At 41.9% G+C, this 18,764-nt stretch overlaps 1 protein-coding gene across 6 annotated transcripts in view; it reads left to right on the forward strand.

Moving 5' to 3' along the window:
* The first annotated feature begins 2,654 nt into the window (after positions 1–2,654).
* The window catches only part of MYB (MYB proto-oncogene, transcription factor), a 37,842-nt gene continuing 21,732 nt past the window's right edge, over positions 2,655–18,764 (forward strand). The window contains exons 1-10 of one of the 6 annotated variants that reach the window (XM_034962888.3): positions 2,760–2,883; positions 7,245–7,362; positions 9,173–9,244; positions 11,132–11,224; positions 11,468–11,688; positions 13,667–13,901; positions 15,180–15,260; positions 15,698–15,802; positions 17,091–17,345; positions 18,296–18,658. In XM_034962888.3, coding sequence (XP_034818779.1) covers positions 2,861–2,883; positions 7,245–7,362; positions 9,173–9,244; positions 11,132–11,224; positions 11,468–11,688; positions 13,667–13,901; positions 15,180–15,260; positions 15,698–15,802; positions 17,091–17,345; positions 18,296–18,658 — 1,566 coding nt within the window. In that variant the 5' untranslated portion in view covers positions 2,760–2,860. Of the gene's footprint in view, positions 2,884–3,123; positions 4,642–7,244; positions 7,363–9,172; positions 9,245–11,131; positions 11,225–11,467; positions 11,689–13,666; positions 13,902–15,179; positions 15,261–15,697; positions 15,803–17,090; positions 17,346–18,295; positions 18,659–18,764 lie in introns of those variants that run through there. The other 5 variants (XM_034962889.3, XM_034962890.3, XM_034962891.3 and 2 more) reach the window with 5 other exon arrangements.

Consider the following 18,764-nt stretch of genomic DNA (forward strand, 5'->3'; position numbering starts at 1 on the left):
GTATTTCTTTAAGCTCATCAGCTATCGTTAGTGTTAGTATATTTCATGTGTGGCCCTTCTTCTTCCAATGTGGCCCAGGGAAGCCAAAAGATTGGACACTTGGGCTCTAAAGATTGAGGACCACTGCTCTAGTGTTGGCCAACTACTCTAGTGTTGGCCTGCAGACTCAATACAGCCTTTGAGCTAAAAACGGGCTTTACATTTTTAAAGGGTTGTAAAAAAAGACAAAAAGAAAGACAGACAGACAAGGAAAGACACAGAAGAATATGCAACATAGCCTACAAAGCATTTACTATCTGGTCTTTTACAGAAGAGTTTTCTGACCCCTTTCTAGTGCACTGCAAATGAAAGGCTGTACCCAAATTTAGCTCCAGTGCAGCCCTGCCACAGCTGAAATAACTGATGTAGCAAGCAGATCTTAAAAAAAAAAAAAGTGATGAAATGTGTAAAGTTGTCATCTAAAAATACTTTTGTAATAATTATAAATGGAGAGAGAAAATGTATAAATACAAACATTCTGTAATGAGTTTAAAAATATAGTTTCATCCATACAAGAATTTTGATAACTCCATTTGATTTTGTTTTTCCATAAGCTTATCAGATAGCAATATATCCAACATTAGCCTAATAAAATTACTGCATGTGAATTCTTTATTGGACTATGCATATTCCCAAACATATTATTGTCATACAACTGAGGGAAAAATGTAAAACTATATCTGGGAAATGAAAAATTATAAATTCTCAAAATGATACATAGGAAAATGATTTACAAAGAAAAAAAGGAAAACTGAACTTAGTATCTTTCTACTTTAAAGGGGTTCAAGAACTTAGGAGTAGTTACACACCTCCTAAAATCTTGGAAAAGAGGCTATGAACTCACTTCACAAAGGGTTCAGATACTCACATTGTGTCCAAGAGACTCAGCAATTGGGAATCTTGCCAGTTAGATTCATAAAGCAATCCGAAAGCCAGAATGCAATTTCTTTAGGGGTGGTTTCTAGATGTTTATTCTAGATATTTTTAAAAGATTTTGTTTATTTTTGATGTGAAGAAAGAAAATTATTATAGAATCTAGAAATAAATATTGGCTTTAAAAGTATTAATTTGCCTTGTCCTTTGTAATTGTGATCCGAAATATCTCACAATAATTTTGTTTCAGTGTTATTTTCTTCTCAGGAGGAAAGGAATGTTAAAACCTTACTAGCAACTAACACTTGATAAAGATTTAAACTATATAACAATTTTAAAGAAAGTCTAAAACACCAGATAGTCTTGAAACCTCGCATGCTTCACCGTTTAATAAAATTATGACTCATTTTAGTAAAAACATGCTTTTTTAGTAAGAAAAAATGCTTTCTGAGCTAAGTTTGAACTGCTGGGGCACATGGGACACCCACAAACCCAGTCAGCAGAAGTCTCAAACTCCTAAAAGATTAAAGGAAAAATACATTAGTGTGTACAGAGAATGAAAAAAAAATCCCCAATGGTTCTAATCTATAAACGGAAGTAAAACTAAAACTCCCCTAAAATCCCCCCAATCATCAATCCTTATAAATTCAGCACTTATCTTCTTCCTTTACTTCTGGAGACCCTCATTAAACAACACGAAAGCCTTTGCTGACTTTTATCTCGTAAAATAGAGCCCTCAAATGACACTAAGCAGGGATACCGACCTCCAAAATCACAAACTGTTTTACTTCTAAAACCATGCATGCAAACGTGGGGTTTCCTGAGTTCTGCTAGGGGCGGGCTGTCTGGACCCCCGTGTATTTTTTTTTTTTTTTGCAGGTGTGCAATCCAGGGTGCGCGCGCTGTGCAGGGAGGGGAGCAGAGGTGTGCGGTGGGCACCGCCTGGGCCGGGCGGGGCGGGGTGGGTGGGGCCCGGGTGTGTGCTGGGGTGAGAGTGAAGGACATGTGACAATACGACGGTGGCGGCTGCAGGATCCGGGAGGGGAGTGAAAGCTCCGCCGGGGCGCTCCATTAGTGAGCGGTGATAGTTGCCGCCCACTTGTACTGAAGCGTCCTTTGTCACTAACAAGTTAAATTAGAGATGTTATTTATTTAAGAAGGAAAAAAAACCCTAGCCAAACATCCTATGAATACATATGCTCACATCCCCTACTCCTCCAACTCCTAATTTCCCCGTCTCCAGAGGGCACAGTTGTAAACCTTGACGAAAATCCAATCTTCTGTGCGGGAATTTCCCCCCATCGCTTGCCGCCCCCGCGACAGTGAGTGGGAGCTGGAGGAGCTCTGGTCCCGCTGCCCGGGAGCACGCGGAGCCGGGCGACCGCGGTGCGGCAGCCAGGGAGGAGGGGAGGCGGCGGGACTGGGCGCGGGTCGGCGCCGCCGCGGCCCGGGAGCGGGGTTTGCTCAGGAAAAGGCGCCGTCGCGGCCCCCGGCCACCCCTCCCCGGCCCCGGGCTCCCTGCCCGCGCGCCTCCCGGGCCTCGCGGCGCGCTAGGCGCACCGCGGCGGCGCGAGCGCCGAATGGGAGCTGCGACCCGGCCGGCCCGGCAGCCCCGCGGGCGGCAGCCAGGGCGACCGCGGAGGCGGCGGGCAGGGCGCGTGCGCACTGCAGGGGCGCCAGATTTGGCGGGAGGGGGAGTGTCCAAAGCTCTTTGTTTGATGGCATCTCTGTTTACAGAGTTTACACTTTAATATCAACCTGTTTCCTCCTCCTCCTTCTCCTCCTCCTCCGTGACCTCCTCCTCCTCTTTCTCCTGAGAAACTTCGCCCCAGCGGTGCGGAGCGCCGCTGCGCAGCCGGGGAGGGACGCAGGCAGGCGGCGGGCAGCGGGAGGCGGCAGCCCGGTGCGGTCCCCGCGGCTCTCGGCGGAGCCCCGCGCCCGCCGCGCCATGGCCCGAAGACCCCGGCACAGGTAACGGGGAGCCGGGCGGGCGGCCGAGGGCGGGGGCGCGCGGGGGCGCGCGAGGCGCCAGGCTCCCGGGAGCATGTGAGAATTCGTTCCGGGATCATCTGAGGGGCTGTCAGACCCTCCGAGGACCTGGAGCCCCTGCCTCGGCAGCAGAAGCCGCTCCAGAGACTGATGAATGGAAGAGTCTTTGCGGGAAATGTATCCGGACGTTGGGAAGCACGCCCTGCGGCTCATTTTGCAAGTTGCATGGGGATACATTTTTCTTTAGGGGGAAAAAGAAAGCAGCACGTTCCAGCCGAGGGCAGAGCGGTGCCCACCAGCCCCGGGGAGCCCACCAGGTGCCTGGCTTGATGCCGCGGGTGTCGGCGAGGGATCCGCAGCGTAATTGCTGGATGCATTGAGATATGTTTGGACTTGGAAGTGCAGAGCATATGGCAGATACAGGGAAAATGCTGGATTGTTTAGTAGCTGCAGGTAGTTCATTTAAATTTCATTCATTCTTTATGGAGGCGAGGACCAGTGTCAGCTGACAGGCGGCTGAAAAGCAGATTTTAGGGGGATAAAGGGGTCTCTACTTTTGCAAATTGTCTTAAGACCTGGTTTTGGAGGTTCGAATCATTTTTCTCTGAAAGGCTTTTACTTCCACTGCAAACATTGCACGCGCACCCACACGCGCCGCCGTCGCACATGTCACTGCACTTAGGGAGGCTCGCCGGGAAGATGGGTGCAATCCCTTCACATTTTTGGCCGGACAGATGGGAAGAGGGAGAGGAGGAGGAGGAGGGAAATCCTCGTCCGAACTGTCAGTTGCTCGTTCCCCAGCCTCCAGCGGCCTCTGGACTTACCCAGCAGCACACGCCGGGGCTCCCTGCGAGCGGCGGGTGCCAGGGCTAGCTCGGCAGCCGTCGCAGTCGCCACTCGGCTCAAGGGGACAGAGGCCGGCAGCACCCAAGGCCGCTGCCGCGCAACCGGGACGCGATCCCCGCGGGCTCTGCCCCCAGGCGAAAGGTCCCTGCGCGGCGCGCACACGTGGATGCGGCTGAGGTCGCCGCGCCTTCTCGCACCCTCCTTCAGCCGCCTTAGGTCGCCCCGGCCGAGGCGCGGTGACCGGACAGACCCTCGCGAAGGAGTTCTAAGGAGAAGTCCATGGAGGCAAAGCAAATCCATTCGCCTTTCCTTAGATTGTTTGATTTTCTCCTACTGGTTTGTTGTTGAGCCTGCGGGCGCTGGTCCCCGCGCGGTGCTGGGAAGTTGCAAAGAGCGTGGGTGGAGACCCTGCAGCAGCACCCGCGGGCTGGGCTGGGCGGGGAGCAGCGCCGGGGCTTGGTTGGGCTCTGGGGACGAGAGGGCGACTTGGGGGAGCTCCGGGCTACCTATGCCTCCTCCGGAGCCTGGCCGCGCAGGGCGGTGTGCTGCCCCTCGAGGGCTCCACTTTTCGCCTTTAGGACTTCACAGGACAGCTACCGGGGTCATCTGTATTTTTTTTTTTTTTTTTCCGAGAGCTGAAACTGGCAGCAGGAGGAGGGAGTCGGGCAGGGGTGCTGGGAGGAGGCGCGGCAGAGGCTCCGCGCCCCGAGGTCTCGGCCGCCCCCGCGGGGCGGGGCCGCGCAGGTTCCCTGAGGCTCCAGGTAGCCCAGAGGGGAGGCGGCTGGGAGGGGCGGGAGCCTTGAACCTGCCTCAGGGGAAGAGAAACCCGACTGCGGGCTCGGAGCCGTTTCTTGCAAGGGCGAGCGTCAACTCGGCAGGGATTATATTAACCAGGTCAGCGAAATGAGTTTGAACCCCTCCGAATCACAGTAGCGGCCACAAGGCACTTCCTCCCGCTCCCCTCCCTCTTCCTAACCCCCAGCACCTCTTTTCTTTTTCGTTTCTTTGCACGGTTTGTTTCCTTGACAGAATGTAACATTCATAGTTGTACTCTTGTAACCACACCGGGTCTAGCAGGTGGGGAGTCGAGTGCATCAACCCTGAAATCAGCCTTTGAAAATCCTCTGACTGTTGGGTCTGAGATCTTGTCAGAGCAGATAAAGGAAAAGTTATTTCAGGTTCCTTAGTAGAAATTAATCATGCTTCTAGGACGACTTAGAGCAAGCAAATCGCATGCAAAGTTCAAAGGCGAGCCTGGGTGGCCAGCCTGGCAGGGAAACTCAGGAGCTGGGCGCGTGAGCAGCTCCGGACTCGCCCTGCTGCGTCCTGGCCCCTTCAGGTCCTGCAGAAGTCACTCTCCACCTTGCCCCCAAGACCTTGGTTTTGCACATCTTTGCCTCTGTGCTTAGCTTTTAAGAGGCACGGAAGGACATTGCATGGTCATGTATTAGCGCTGGAAAGTACCTTAGAAATAGGATCCAAGCAAGCCCTTATTGTAAAGGCGAGGAACTGAAGTCTTGAGAGAGAGGAAGTGATTTGTCCAAGTCATACAGCTAGGTGGAGGCTAGACTAGAACCTTTGCCTCCAGAACCCTAGTCCTTTTGATTCCCGTGCTCTCACCTGACGTTGGCTGCCCCCTGCGGGCGGCTGAATAGGTTGCTTGTTCCTGGGTTGTTAAACTGCTGCCGAGAGAGAGGTGCTCAATGACTACTCTGAAAAATGTGCTCAGTTCTGAAAATGTGACCTCTAGATCCAGCCAAACCTGAAAAGTTAATTCGACTTGAATCTATGACTGCAGTTTCAGATTCCTCTGGTTTTCTTGGTGTCTCTCACATTTCACAAGGGACTGCATTTGGGGGCTTTCCAAGGAGTTCCCTATGAACCTTTCAAAAGATGCAGACTTACACCTCTGGGCTTTATAGCTTTTTTTTTTTTTTTTTTTTTTTTTTGCTTTATCATATCGTGTTTTACATTTTTGTAGTTCTTGTTCAGAAGTTGTTTAGTGCCTCCTGTTGACAGTGGAAACAGAACTAGGCTATTATTTCAAAACACAGACACTAAATGAAAGGAATTATTACAGATTATAAATATATATTTCCTGGGATTTTATTTGGTGGTGGTGGTATTTTAAATTTGGATTACATCATGTCGCCATTCAACCTGGACTATCAGATTGTTGCTTAAAATAATAGCTTTAAATTATGAGAACCCCCAATTCAGGATTTTTGGTAAGCACTTCAACTTCACTTGTAGGGGGCTGGTAATATGCATATGTGAGTTAGTTTGGGAAGACAAAACCTGTAATGAATATAACTTTTCTTTTTAAAAACAATGATTTACATTATGATATGGCTTTATATCATTGTTTTTATTGGTCTTAGTTTATCCCAACATTGCAATGACAAATTTTAGTGAAGTTTCTAAGATAGTATTTTTCCTATTTTAAGTTTTAGAAGAAAAACTATAAAATAAACCGTGTCTGTAAAATTATTGTCATCTGATCAGTTGATTAGATTAACAAACATTATGATTATGATTAACAAACAGTAAGCATATAGTTACTTCTTCAAAAGTCATAAAATTTCCTAGGTTAGGTTAACTAAATAAAAGAAAAAGCTTTCGAAAATAGTAATGGGTTCTTTTAAATCCATGGCTTTTTTCTGGGGAAATCCCTTCTGGATTAGGTTACATTTTATAATATTTCAAACACCATTCCATCAGAGACAGAAAAAACAAGAGTAAGTAAGACTCTGACTAACAAGTGGCCTAATTATTCACTTAGTTACTCTAGAAACTAAGTATTGTAAACATGGGCACGAGTTGGATCAACCAGGCCTGGAGTTGTGAGCAATTTGGTATTAATTTTATTTACAAAACATTAAAGTTTGATCACTCAATGTTCTTATCTTTGCTTTGGTTTTAAAACCCTTTCCTCTTAGATTCTCCTAATCCTCTAGACTTTATGGGATCACTATAATTCTGTTTTGGGCTGTACTACTTCTTGATTTTTTTCTTCTTTTAATAAAACAAAAACCCCATTGGAATAGCATAGTTGAATTGTTTATTATGTTTGAGAAGTATTATTTAAACGATGTGACAAATGCCAAAGATTTTGAGTGTGTACTTATATAAAGGACATGGGTTCTTGTTCCTTTTCTTATCCTTAACCTTAAGTTTTCAACTTAAACCTTCACTGGTTGGAAGGTGGCCAAATGTGTAACTTGTCCCTGGTCTAATAGTAACAGCAGGTTCAGACATGCAGGGGAATAGGAAGGTGCCAGGTCCTTGGCCGTATCTGTGGATACCCATAACAGCAGAACCAGTTTACAGTACTAGAGCAACAGAATGCAGCAAACAATCTTGTTGTGCAAGTTTTCAAAGTTTTGTCTTCATAACCTTTGAAAAGATTGTTGAGGAGTTTTGTGTAAGTTTTGTAATCCAGTAGTAGTCTAAATCCTCTTGTTTCAGCCCACGTCTACCCATTCTTATTTCTGCAGCATATATAGCAGTGACGAGGATGATGAGGACTTTGAGATGTGTGACCATGACTATGATGGGCTGCTTCCCAAGTCTGGAAAGCGTCACTTGGGGAAAACAAGGTGGACCCGGGAAGAGGTAACTAATCATTTTATCAAGACGCAGAAAATAGAGTGTATAATTTATAAAAAACAAAATTTCAACTAAACTACAGGTGCTCAAGCTCATTAGCAGGCTCCTTGAGATCTTATCCTAGCCCGCATGTGCAGTGTGCCCTATGCCCCCCACTTCATTATATTATCCATTTCCACACTATTTGCAGTTCTTTGAATGTCCTCTTCTCATTTTAGGCTTCATCTGTGTTTCCTTCTGCCTGTTGAGTTCTCATCCTTTTGTCCCACCTCTTCTTCCTACTTTTACATTACCCATGAAGGCATCACCTCTTCTGTGAAGCCATCCCTGGCTTTGCCGGACAGGATTGGATGCATCCTCCTGTGATCCCATGCATGAGTGCATGTTCTACTTTATTGTTGCTGGGACATATATACCTCCTCCAGCTGACTGCAAGTCTGTTGAGGGCAGGGCTAATGTCTATTCATCTTTGTGTTTCCTGAATTCACAAGTGCTTGGACCCAAAATAGGATATTAATAAATGTTCTCTCAATAAGTGAATGACTTGCTACTCCCCAAAACAAAACAAACAAAAGAATAAAACAAAACACTCAGAGAACTCATCTTTTTACAGTGTATTCATTTAATATCCTTGATATACTTAACAGAGCCATCTATATGAAGGTATGTTTTAAAAGCATCCAATAATGGATGGAGACACATCTGCTTCTCCTGTTTCTTTTTCGGCTGGCTTATCAAAAGTTTGATTTTGTAGGAATGGAAAAATATTTTAGAAGCAAAATTATTAATATGTGGAGAAAAGTTTCTCTAATGTTCTTAAACATTTTTGCAACTAATTTTAGATGATTCATGTTACAATAAATGGTATTGGCTCTTCTTCAGTTTCACTGTTCTCTGCTTCATTTAAACCAGAGCTCCTTTTAACAGGCAGGTGGGATTCCCAGAGAGGCCCATAGGAAATTCATATTTTACCTATTAAGATTATCCACTTGGATAATCCTTATGATACGGAAATTCTGTTGTCAACATTGGTTTCCTAATTCTTGTGTCTATATTGTACCGGGGACCTCCATTGTGTGTGAATGTTACCTTTGCAGAAACATAAGAAGGAATGCATTTATATACTTATGAACTGGTAGGATTGTGAACAGCATATAAACTAAAAGAACTGATTAGCTGGAAATGTTTAATGTCTTTTATGTTCTAACACATTTGGCCTATCTAAATCTAACTGATTTTCTTATATAGCTTTCAAATTTAATTTTAAAAATGGTCTTTATTTCTTTATAAAAAGTTAAACTAACTGGAAATATTCTATTTCTTGCTCAAGATCCTATTTATTACCATAGGTAAATGTGTACTGAATCTAGCACTGGAATGCATTTTTTCCTAACAGAGTAAAGCAGTTATTTATAATAAACACTCAATATATGCCAGGCATTATGATAAATGTTTTGCAAAATTGCCTCATGTAATCCCCAAATAACCCTGTTAATATCAGCCTCATGTTAATAAATTGCCCCATGTAATCCCCAAATAACCCTGTTAATTTCCATTTTATAGATGGCAATACTAAGGCCCAGAAAGGTAAAATGGTATACCCGCTTTACACAATTAATAGTTGAGTCAAGATGCCAACTCTGGTCTGACTCTAAATAAATCTATACTCCCAAGTCCGTATGTTACATTAATATCTGCCGTATTTGGATACTTTAGAGAGATTCTTTATTCTAGATTCGTTCCCTCATTCACTTTAACTTGAACAGAGTTATATAGTAAATAACTGATATCCTAGGATTACCTTTAAATGTCTTAGGATGAAAAACTGAAGAAGCTGGTGGAACAGAATGGAACAGATGACTGGAAAGTTATTGCCAATTATCTCCCGGTAAGTTAGTAAGTTTTTCTTATAACGAAAGGAAAGCTTCTCCCAAAGATTTCTATAAAATATTCTAGGAGGAGTTATTAAGATAGTGTATAATTTACTCACATTTAAGAAGTGGGAGAAATGCCCTACCCATAACTTATATTTTATATTATAATGCATATAATTAAATTATTAGAATTTAGATTATTAGAATTGATTATTATAATTTAGATTATCCAATTTTAAAAACAGTTGCTTCTTGTTTTATCTTTTCATTTATAGGATAATTCGTATTTTGATGATTTGTTACATGGTAGATGATTAAACTTGATATTTCCTCCAAGTCAGTTTTTCCTGAATTCCCTATTTTTGTCAATAGCAATACTTTTGGCACCAAGGTTTAAAATTCTGAAGACCTTTCTTGACTTATCACATTCCCCCAATCGCTACATCTAAGCAGTTACTAAGGACCCTGGAATTCCTTTATAGTCAGTCCCGTCCTTTTCATTCTCATGGCTGTGCTGAAGGTTGGGCTCCTGCCCTCTCATTTGGACTATCATATAACTTCCTAACTGGCTTCCCCACTTGTAGTTTTCCATTTTTCTTTCTTTTTTTTTGTTTTTTGTTTTTTGTTTTTTGTTTTTTGAGATGGAATCTAGCTTTGTTGCCCAGGCTGGAGTGCAGTGGCACGATCTCGGCTCACTGCAACCTCCGCCTCCCAGGTTCAAGCGATTCTCGTGCCTCAGCCCCCTTAGTAGATGGGATTACAGGTGCCCGCCACCATGCCTGGCTAATTTTTGTATTTTTAGTAGAGACAAGGTTTCACCATATTGATCAGGCTGGTCCCAAACTCCTGACCTCAAGTGATCTGCCCACCTCAGCCTCCCGAAGTGCTAGGATTGCAGGCATGAGCCACCGTGCCCAGCCAGTTTTCTACTTTTCCATTCATCCCAAACACCATTGGCAGGTGGAACTTCCTAAAATGCAGCTGTACCTTATCTTTTCAAAACCAACCACAGTGACAGAATCTCACAAATTAAGTAAACTGCCTTGACCTGGCACACAGAGGCCCTCCTCTATTGCCCCAACTTACAGCTCCAGTTCTGTTTCCTGCTTCCTCTCTCTAAGCAGGTTTGCTTGAATTTATTTCTGCTTTACCTCCTCTGGGCTTTTGCTCCTGGTCTTCCCACCTCCTAGAATATTCTCCCTTTATGTTACCAATTAAAGTTCTGTCCATCCTTCAAAGTCCTTATGAAGATCTCTTCAAGACTCCTCCCAAGGAAACCATTTCTCCTCCTAAGAAGATGCTTCTCTCCTCACTTCAGTATCATTTTGCTTTGGTCTTTTCTTCCAAGTGAATCAAATTCAGCATCTGTGATAGTCAGTCATCTACTTGTCTTTTCCTTCTTATAAGTTTACAAACTCCTGTAACATAGGACCTATCTTTTATGCATCTTTTTTCTTTCTGCAATATAAATACTTTGGTCCTGGATTGAAGCGCATCTCTTGTCTGAATGGGAAGCAAACTTTAGTCTTTTAGGGTGGTTTCCATGAAAGCCTGACAACATAGACTCTCTATCAAGCCTCAGGCTATGTAGATACTCTGCAAAAGTTTCTGAGGTTAAGGTTAACTTGGCAGGCACATGTGTAGTATGATGGTCCTTTAGATCATGTGGCAGGAATGTTTCCCTCAGGAGGCAGAGTGTCTAATTTTAGATGCAACTTTGATATATTACTTGCATGTTCTGTAGCCTGTAAGTAATGAGGGATAGATGGGCTCTAAACATGCTCTAAAATGTTCTTAAATATTTTCACTGCATATGGTCTATGTGTGATTCCTATTACAACAAAAAATTCACGTGCTTATCACATCATATCTTTATGGTGGTGCATACTTTATTTGTCTAGAATCGAACAGATGTGCAGTGCCAGCACCGATGGCAGAAAGTACTAAACCCTGAGCTCATCAAGGGTCCTTGGACCAAAGAAGAAGATCAGAGAGTAAGTTCTTTCTTCACTGGTGTGTGACTCATAATTAAGAATATTCCCAAAATGCTAATATTTTCCTATTTGAGGAAGCAGGTAAAATGGGCAAACAGGAAGTAGAGGACTCTATTCCCATATTTCCAGTGAATGAAAGCAAATTTTGGAAATTTTCTAAAGATCTTGTAACACTGAAGAATGATTATACTGACTCATTACATAACTTTAAAACATAGGTTATTTTTGTGTGTTTATCTGAAGGTGATAGAGCTTGTACAGAAATACGGTCCGAAACGTTGGTCTGTTATTGCCAAGCACTTAAAGGGGAGAATTGGAAAACAATGTAGGGAGAGGTGGCATAACCACTTGAATCCAGAAGTTAAGAAAACCTCCTGGACAGAAGAGGAAGACAGAATTATTTACCAGGCACACAAGAGACTGGGGAACAGATGGGCAGAAATCGCAAAGCTACTGCCTGGACGGTAATAATATGTCAAAAAATATATTGATCGGGAAGAATGAGGGAGTGGGTATTGAACATTCTGCTTTAAATGTATGGTGAGTAAATTATATTTCATCAGTCATAAGTGTTTTATTAGATAAACCAGCTACATAGCTTTTAGAGATTGAAGACATCTTAGAGTTTATTTGGTTGAGAACTTCCAGGATCCGCCTGACAGTGAGCCCTGGGTGAAGACATTTAGCTTTCCCCAGCCTCAATTTCCCCATTTCCAAAATGAATCATACAGGGCCAGTGTTAGGATCAAGTAAAATGAATGTCAGAGGACTTGGTAAACTATAAAACTCTAAATGCATAGAAAGAAACTGAAGACAGTTTGTCTCTGGCAGTTCACGTAGCTGGTTAAGTTACTCAAAGGAACTCAGCTACCATTTTCCTGATAACCATCATTCATTTCTTTTAATTTTTTTAATTATTATTTTTTAGAGACAGAGGCTTGTTCTGTCACACATGAGTGACAGAGTGCAGTGGCATGATCATAGCTCAATACATCCTTGAACTCCTGGGCTCAAGGGATCCTCCCACCTCAGCTTCTTGTGTAGCTAGGACTACAGGTGCACCCCACTACACCCAGCTGCTTTTAAAATATTTTTTGTAGAGATGGAATCTTGCTATGTTACCCAGGCTGGTATCAAACTCCTGGCCTCAAACAATCCTTTCACCTCCCAAAGTGCTGGGATTATAGGCATGGGCCACCATACCTGGCCACCAGTATTCATTTCATTATACCACTTTGCTTAATTTTTTACTTCATTGATTAAAGAAATAATGTATTTCTTGAATTCTCATACTACTTCCAGGTTTTTAAATAATGTCAGGGTAATAATGCTTTCTTTTTAATGAACAAGGCAAGAAAATGACCTCATTATGAGGGATAACTATGGAAGCTCATTTTTGTCCCGTTTTTCCCACTTAAGTAGTATATAACAGATTTTGTTCCTTTGGAAAGCAATACTTTTAATGATAAATCTTGCATTAAAATGATGTAGATCAAAAATATTAAAAATAGTTTTATTCTTCAGCTTCATAATCCAGGAGAAAGTTTATATAGTATTCTCTAGTGATGCTCCAAAGCATTTGCACCCTTGTGGTTCAGTATAAACTTAGAAATTTTAAGAGGTTGGTAAAAAAAGGCCTTTCCTCCCATATGGCCTGAGAGGATACACTGCTGATTCTTCTCAAAATTAACAGGGCTATTGAACTTCCTCTTTCTTTAGCATACATTCCCCCACCCCCATTGAAATAGAAAAAGGGAGGCTTAAACGGTTTTTTTGAATTGAGAAACTGTTTTCCTGAGAATGGAAAGACTTTAGTAAAAATGCGTTGCCTTTTGAAAATATACTGGGGGTTAGGATCTTTCCCTTCGGGATCCCATTTTCCACTCTCGTCTCTGTCTGATTCAGAAAACAATTGGGGTGGCTTTCAAAGGGTAGGAGGTTTTTTGGTCTCAGAAGTTCTCACTAGTGCTTTGAGAGATAAAGAGTGAAGTATTCTTCATCAGCAGCATCTTATCATCCACCAAACTTCACCATGTCCCTCTCGTGGTGTGTAGGCCCTGCTGTGCCACATTCAAAGGAGTGATTTCCCCAAGGCAGCTGGAACTTTACATTGTGTTGGAGTCTTGTACCGCGACCGGTCAGAATAAACATGAAGCGTTATTGTATTGAAAAATACTCCTTTACCAAGGAAATGAAGTGGTTAAAAGATACTGATATTTCTAGAAAACGACATGCATTCCAGATTGTGTAACTAAGAGAAATCTAACTAAGCAATAGAGAAAGCCTGATCTTAGAGGGTGGAGAAGAAGGAAACAATTAAAAAGAGAAAACAACTATTAGGCCCAAGGGAAAGGTCTCTGTTAGAAACAGTTTTCTGTCAATTCCCTTTAATCTGAATTGAAATTTTTGTTTGTGAAATTCATGTGACATCTTTCTGTGCAGAACTGATAATGCTATCAAGAACCACTGGAATTCTACAATGCGTCGGAAGGTCGAACAGGAAGGTTATCTGCAGGAGTCTTCAAAAGCCAGCCAGCCAGCAGCAGCCACAAGCTTCCAGAAGAACAGTCATTTGATGGGTTTTGCTCAGGCTCCGCCTACAGCTCAACTCCCTGCCACTGGCCAGCCCACTGTTAACAACGACTATTCCTATTACCACATTTCTGAAGCACAAAATGTAAGCCGTTCTGTGAATCTAGTTTAATGAGAGAGACGGTTAGTTTAGCTCCAGGTAATAATCATACTTTGCAGTTGTATACTTTTCAGAGAACTTTCCTGAGCATGATCATGGCCAGTCTTCACCTATGCCCTTTGAAGTAGATAGGGTGTAGGTATTGTGTGTTACCCCTGGTTTATGTCTCCAGAAACGAGGATGGTAAGCGCTTTGCCCAGGGTGACACAGCTCATAGAGATAGTGCTGACTAGAAAACGAGCTGTCCGATTCTAAATTGCTGCTTCAAATCTAATTTGAAGGCAACCTTTGAATGTAAATTTACTTAAGGTACTGTTGAAGAATAGGGGAATGGAGTCGCATTTGTAGATGTAATGTTTTTCTCTTCCAAAACGAAAAGGGAAGGTAGTATTATGTTTAAAGAGGAGAGAGTTTGACACTGAAATTCAGTGGTTATGGTATGTTTCATTCTGGCAGTGATCAGGCAGACATGTCTTAATTTATTCACTCAGTAAGTGTTTACCTTCTTACTCTGAGTCAGGAGCAGAACTTTGTGACATTCATTTTCTGATGTCTCCTTTTAGTCTCCGTTGGATCAGTGTGATCCCTTCCTTATTTCTAGATATTTATATTTAGGGAAAGTGATAATCCATAATAGGTGGAAAAAGAAGAAGAAAGAGGAAAAAAATCGAGAAACTTTAATCTTAAGAATAACAATATTAAATGATAAAACTTACCCAAGAATAGAGAGCTCATATGCAAATTATATGCAAAACATGTTCATAAATAGTTTTTATTCTTCTCTGTCCATGGATTTGACTACAAACTTTACAGAAAGGTCTCAGATGAATAAATTATCATAAGAAGTCCTGTGCTTTTTATTAAAACTCAAAATTATTCCAAGAAAAATATTTTTATTTACAAACAGCTGGTGCCATCAATTTTTCCCATAGAAACAATTTTGAAACATTCATTAATGTATTTTAGAATATATTTGTTATTGTTTTTTTCATTGTGTTTTTCTCTAATTAAGGAACACTTCCCAAAATTTAAAGTGCTCATCAACACCTCCCAAGGATTTTTCACCATGTTCCTTTAGCTGTTTAGCCATTTTAAAGGCCTGGCTAAATTTCACATTAAAAGGTTTTAAAAATTTGTTTAGGGTATTTTATCAGTAAAGTGTTTTTTTTCTCTCAGTCCCAGAACAAAACCTCAGGAAGCCAAGTCCCCTGAAGCATATGTAGCCCTGAATGACATGGCTTTTGTTTTGTCTTTTGCATCTAGGTCTCCAGTCATGTTCCATACCCTGTAGCGTTACATGTAAATATAGTCAATGTCCCTCAGCCAGCTGCCGCAGCCATTCAGGTAAGATCATTGATCATTCACTGTTCAAAGCACCACTCTTAAGAAATGCCTATTTCTTTCATCTAAACACATATTTTCACCTGAGCAACTAAAGTAAAAAGGAAAGGGAACATGGAGAGGAGAGCAGAGTCTTGGCCAGCAATCTATTAATCTTGTCTTCTAGAATGAGTTTGCTCTGGAATTTTCTGATTCTTTGATGTTGCAAGGTGAAATAACTCATCAGTCAGCATCCACTCTAGCCTGAGATTTCACATCACTCCCTTAAGTCTGAAATAACATTCACAAAGATTTCTGCAGGAGCCAAATTTGGTTGGTGGTGTTGTCACAGTGAGGCTCTTTGGGCTGTGCGGCACCTCATGACCATATTGGCTACACCCATTGTATTTGCAGCTTCCAATCAGACCTTTGTCTTTATTTCCCTTACTTTGTAATTTCAGAGACACTATAATGATGAAGACCCTGAGAAGGAAAAGCGAATAAAGGAATTAGAATTGCTCCTAATGTCAACCGAGAATGAGCTAAAAGGACAGCAGGTGCTACCAGTAAGACTGTCATCATGTGCTTGAATGAGGGGATAGCAGCTTTGCCTCAGTTTACCTAAGCACTCTTCTCTTCTAAATATTACACTTAGCAAGGCTCCATATATCCATTCAGAATGTCTCAACACAAGAAGTTGCTTGTAGTAAAATGTAGTTGGTATCAGATTATATGCTGATTAAATTGGAAGCAGTCTTTTTGTAATTGCAATAAAAATGCAATATCCACTTATGATTGTTATCATCAATTTTTTTTCTTCAGAAGGACTATAATCAGTTTAAAGACTAGCAAAGATAAAATGAATGAAAATCTGCATTTTCTACAGAGCTATGTATCTATATGGTACCATTTTGGTTTTTTTCTATTATTTTGTTAACCTATATTTTCATATTTTATAATTTCAGGCATGATTTGATGCATGTTCAGTATATACATGTAAAAGGTTATATATAAAACCTCTTCATAAATAACATTAGCTGCTCTCTTTTATTTGCATGTGTGAAAGTTATGTGGGCCATTACTGAATTCTGACATCTTTAGCGACTGGGCAGCCAACTGGGATGGCTCCTTGTGCTTTGCAACATATATAGTTAACCAACAAAGACAATAAAAGAGAAGTGATGCCTAGTAGGTATTCCTAGGGGTAAATTTATTTTTTGTTAAATAATAAGATGATTATGTGCACATGCTAGTTCGACCACTTTTTAACTTTAGTTAATGTTTTGCAATTTCTCCTGTTGTGTGGTCATACTGTAAGGAGACTTCTGTTAATTTGCTCTTCTGCTTTCCTAACCACGTTGATTTGGCAGTGCTTCACTGCATCAGTGCAATCTGTAGCATTAGAAAGGGATAGAAGCAACAAGAATATGTGTAGATCAAAGCAACTCTAACTCCTGAGTCCTCTAGCTTTTTTGTGGTTAGAATGCAAATAGGACAGTTCTTCAGTTCTTCACTCACAGCAAGCATTTATGGACGTTTGGCAAATTATATTAAAGTGGAATTTTAAGACCATATGATAATTATACTTCGAAATATAGACCTATGATTTGACATTTTTACAAAATGATAACAAGGTAATCATATAGGTACAACCTCTAGCACTATTAAAAACAGGGTCTTGCATTGATAAAAGGAAACATCTTGACAACTGTTTCATAGGCGTAAGTTTGGGATGATGCAACTACTCTTATCTTTCCTCCAACAGCATCTGATACCTTGTGCAACTTCATTGCTAAGTTCCTTCTCCCTTTCTTCTGTCCTCTCTTTATTTCTACACCCTTCCCCCTTCCTTAGACACAGAACCACACATGCAGCTACCCCGGGTGGCACAGCACCACCATTGCCGACCACACCAGACCTCATGGAGACAGTGCACCTGTTTCCTGTTTGGGAGAACACCACTCCACTCCATCTCTGCCAGCGGATCCTGGCTCCCTACCTGAAGAAAGCGCCTCGCCAGCAAGGTGCATGATCGTCCACCAGGGCACCATTCTGGATAATGTTAAGAACCTCTTAGAATTTGCAGAAACACTCCAATTTATAGATTCTGTAAGTAGAATTGTGAAGGGAAGTTAACGATTCTGGAAGATAAATTAGAAAACCCATTTCTTAAATCATTGCCATTTTCTATAGCCAAGCTGTTATTAGCATATATTAATGTAAAGGTAGAAGTATGATTTTCATCTTCATGAATATGTTTTTTCAAAGATCTGATTTCATAGCCTACCGAGACAAAAGTATTTATAAATACTTACAAAATAGGACTTTTGAAGGAAGAGTTTTTTTTCACATTTTCACACTTTTCCTTCAAAAGTCATATTTTTAAAAATAGATTGATGACTTATAAAGCAGAGCTTGGATTATGGGAACGGAATGGTGTTTGAGTTACTTTTAACTTTTTTTTTTCTTTGCTTACTTCATGGTGCTTCTCTAGAATTTTGTCTTGCTTTTGAACAGCACATTAATGATTTGGCTTACTCAGAGCTGAAAGCAATCTTTTAGTGTATTTGAAGTGATAATCAGCTCCTTGGTCATACCTGGCTCTTTCCACAAAATGGTGATTATTGATTACTGGTCCCATTGCTTCACTGAGATGAATCATCTTTCGTGAAACAAATTTGTATTCAGCACCTCCTCAGTGAATACTTGGTTCCTTTCCCAGTTGATTAAAAATCATTGATTGCACACTCATTGGATAGGAGATGACCATTGCCATAATATGCCATCTAGAAAAGGTCTTCATTTTGCTTTCCATTGCATGCAGATGTAGAGTGTCGGGAGGTCCCTGCAGCACATCAGAGGGCCAGCCTTGAGGCAGCCCACTAGACCCCGCTCTACTGCAGTATAATAGAGCAACTGCTCATCTCGAAGCTGTTGCTCAAGAAGCCAAACCAACGGGCCCAGTGTTTGCTTTGCGTTGAGCATCTCTCTCTCAGTGCTGTTTCAGGTGATGATGGCACACACTATCTCAAAGTTCTGTGCCTCCCACATTGTTTCAGGATTCTTCATCATGGTGTGATCTCAGCAGTTTTGAATTCTTTGAAGAAGCAGATTTTTCACCTAGCCAACATCACACAGGCAAAGCCCTACAGCTTCAGCAAAGAGAGGGCAATGGGACTAAACCTGCAGGAGAACCTAGCCCAAGGGTGAACAAACGTATGTTGAGTGAGAGTTCACTTGACCCACCCAAGGTCTTACCTCCTGCAAGGCACAGCACAATTCCACTGGTCATCCTTCGAAAAAAACGGGGCCAGGCCAGCCCCTTAGCCACTGGAGACTCTAGCTCCTTCATATTTGCTGACGTCAGCAGTTCAACTCCCAAGCGTTCCCCTGTCAAAAGCCTACCCTTCTCTCCCTCGCAGGTAGAACACAATTTCTGCACAGCTGTTACTCATTTTCAACAGACACCTGAGCCTTAATAATCTAGAAACTAATACTTCGGAACGAATGACTAATTGCTGCTGCCTT

This window comes from Pan paniscus, chromosome 5, assembly GCF_029289425.2.
Source record: "Pan paniscus chromosome 5, NHGRI_mPanPan1-v2.0_pri, whole genome shotgun sequence".
Lineage (NCBI taxonomy): Eukaryota > Metazoa > Chordata > Mammalia > Primates > Hominidae > Pan > Pan paniscus.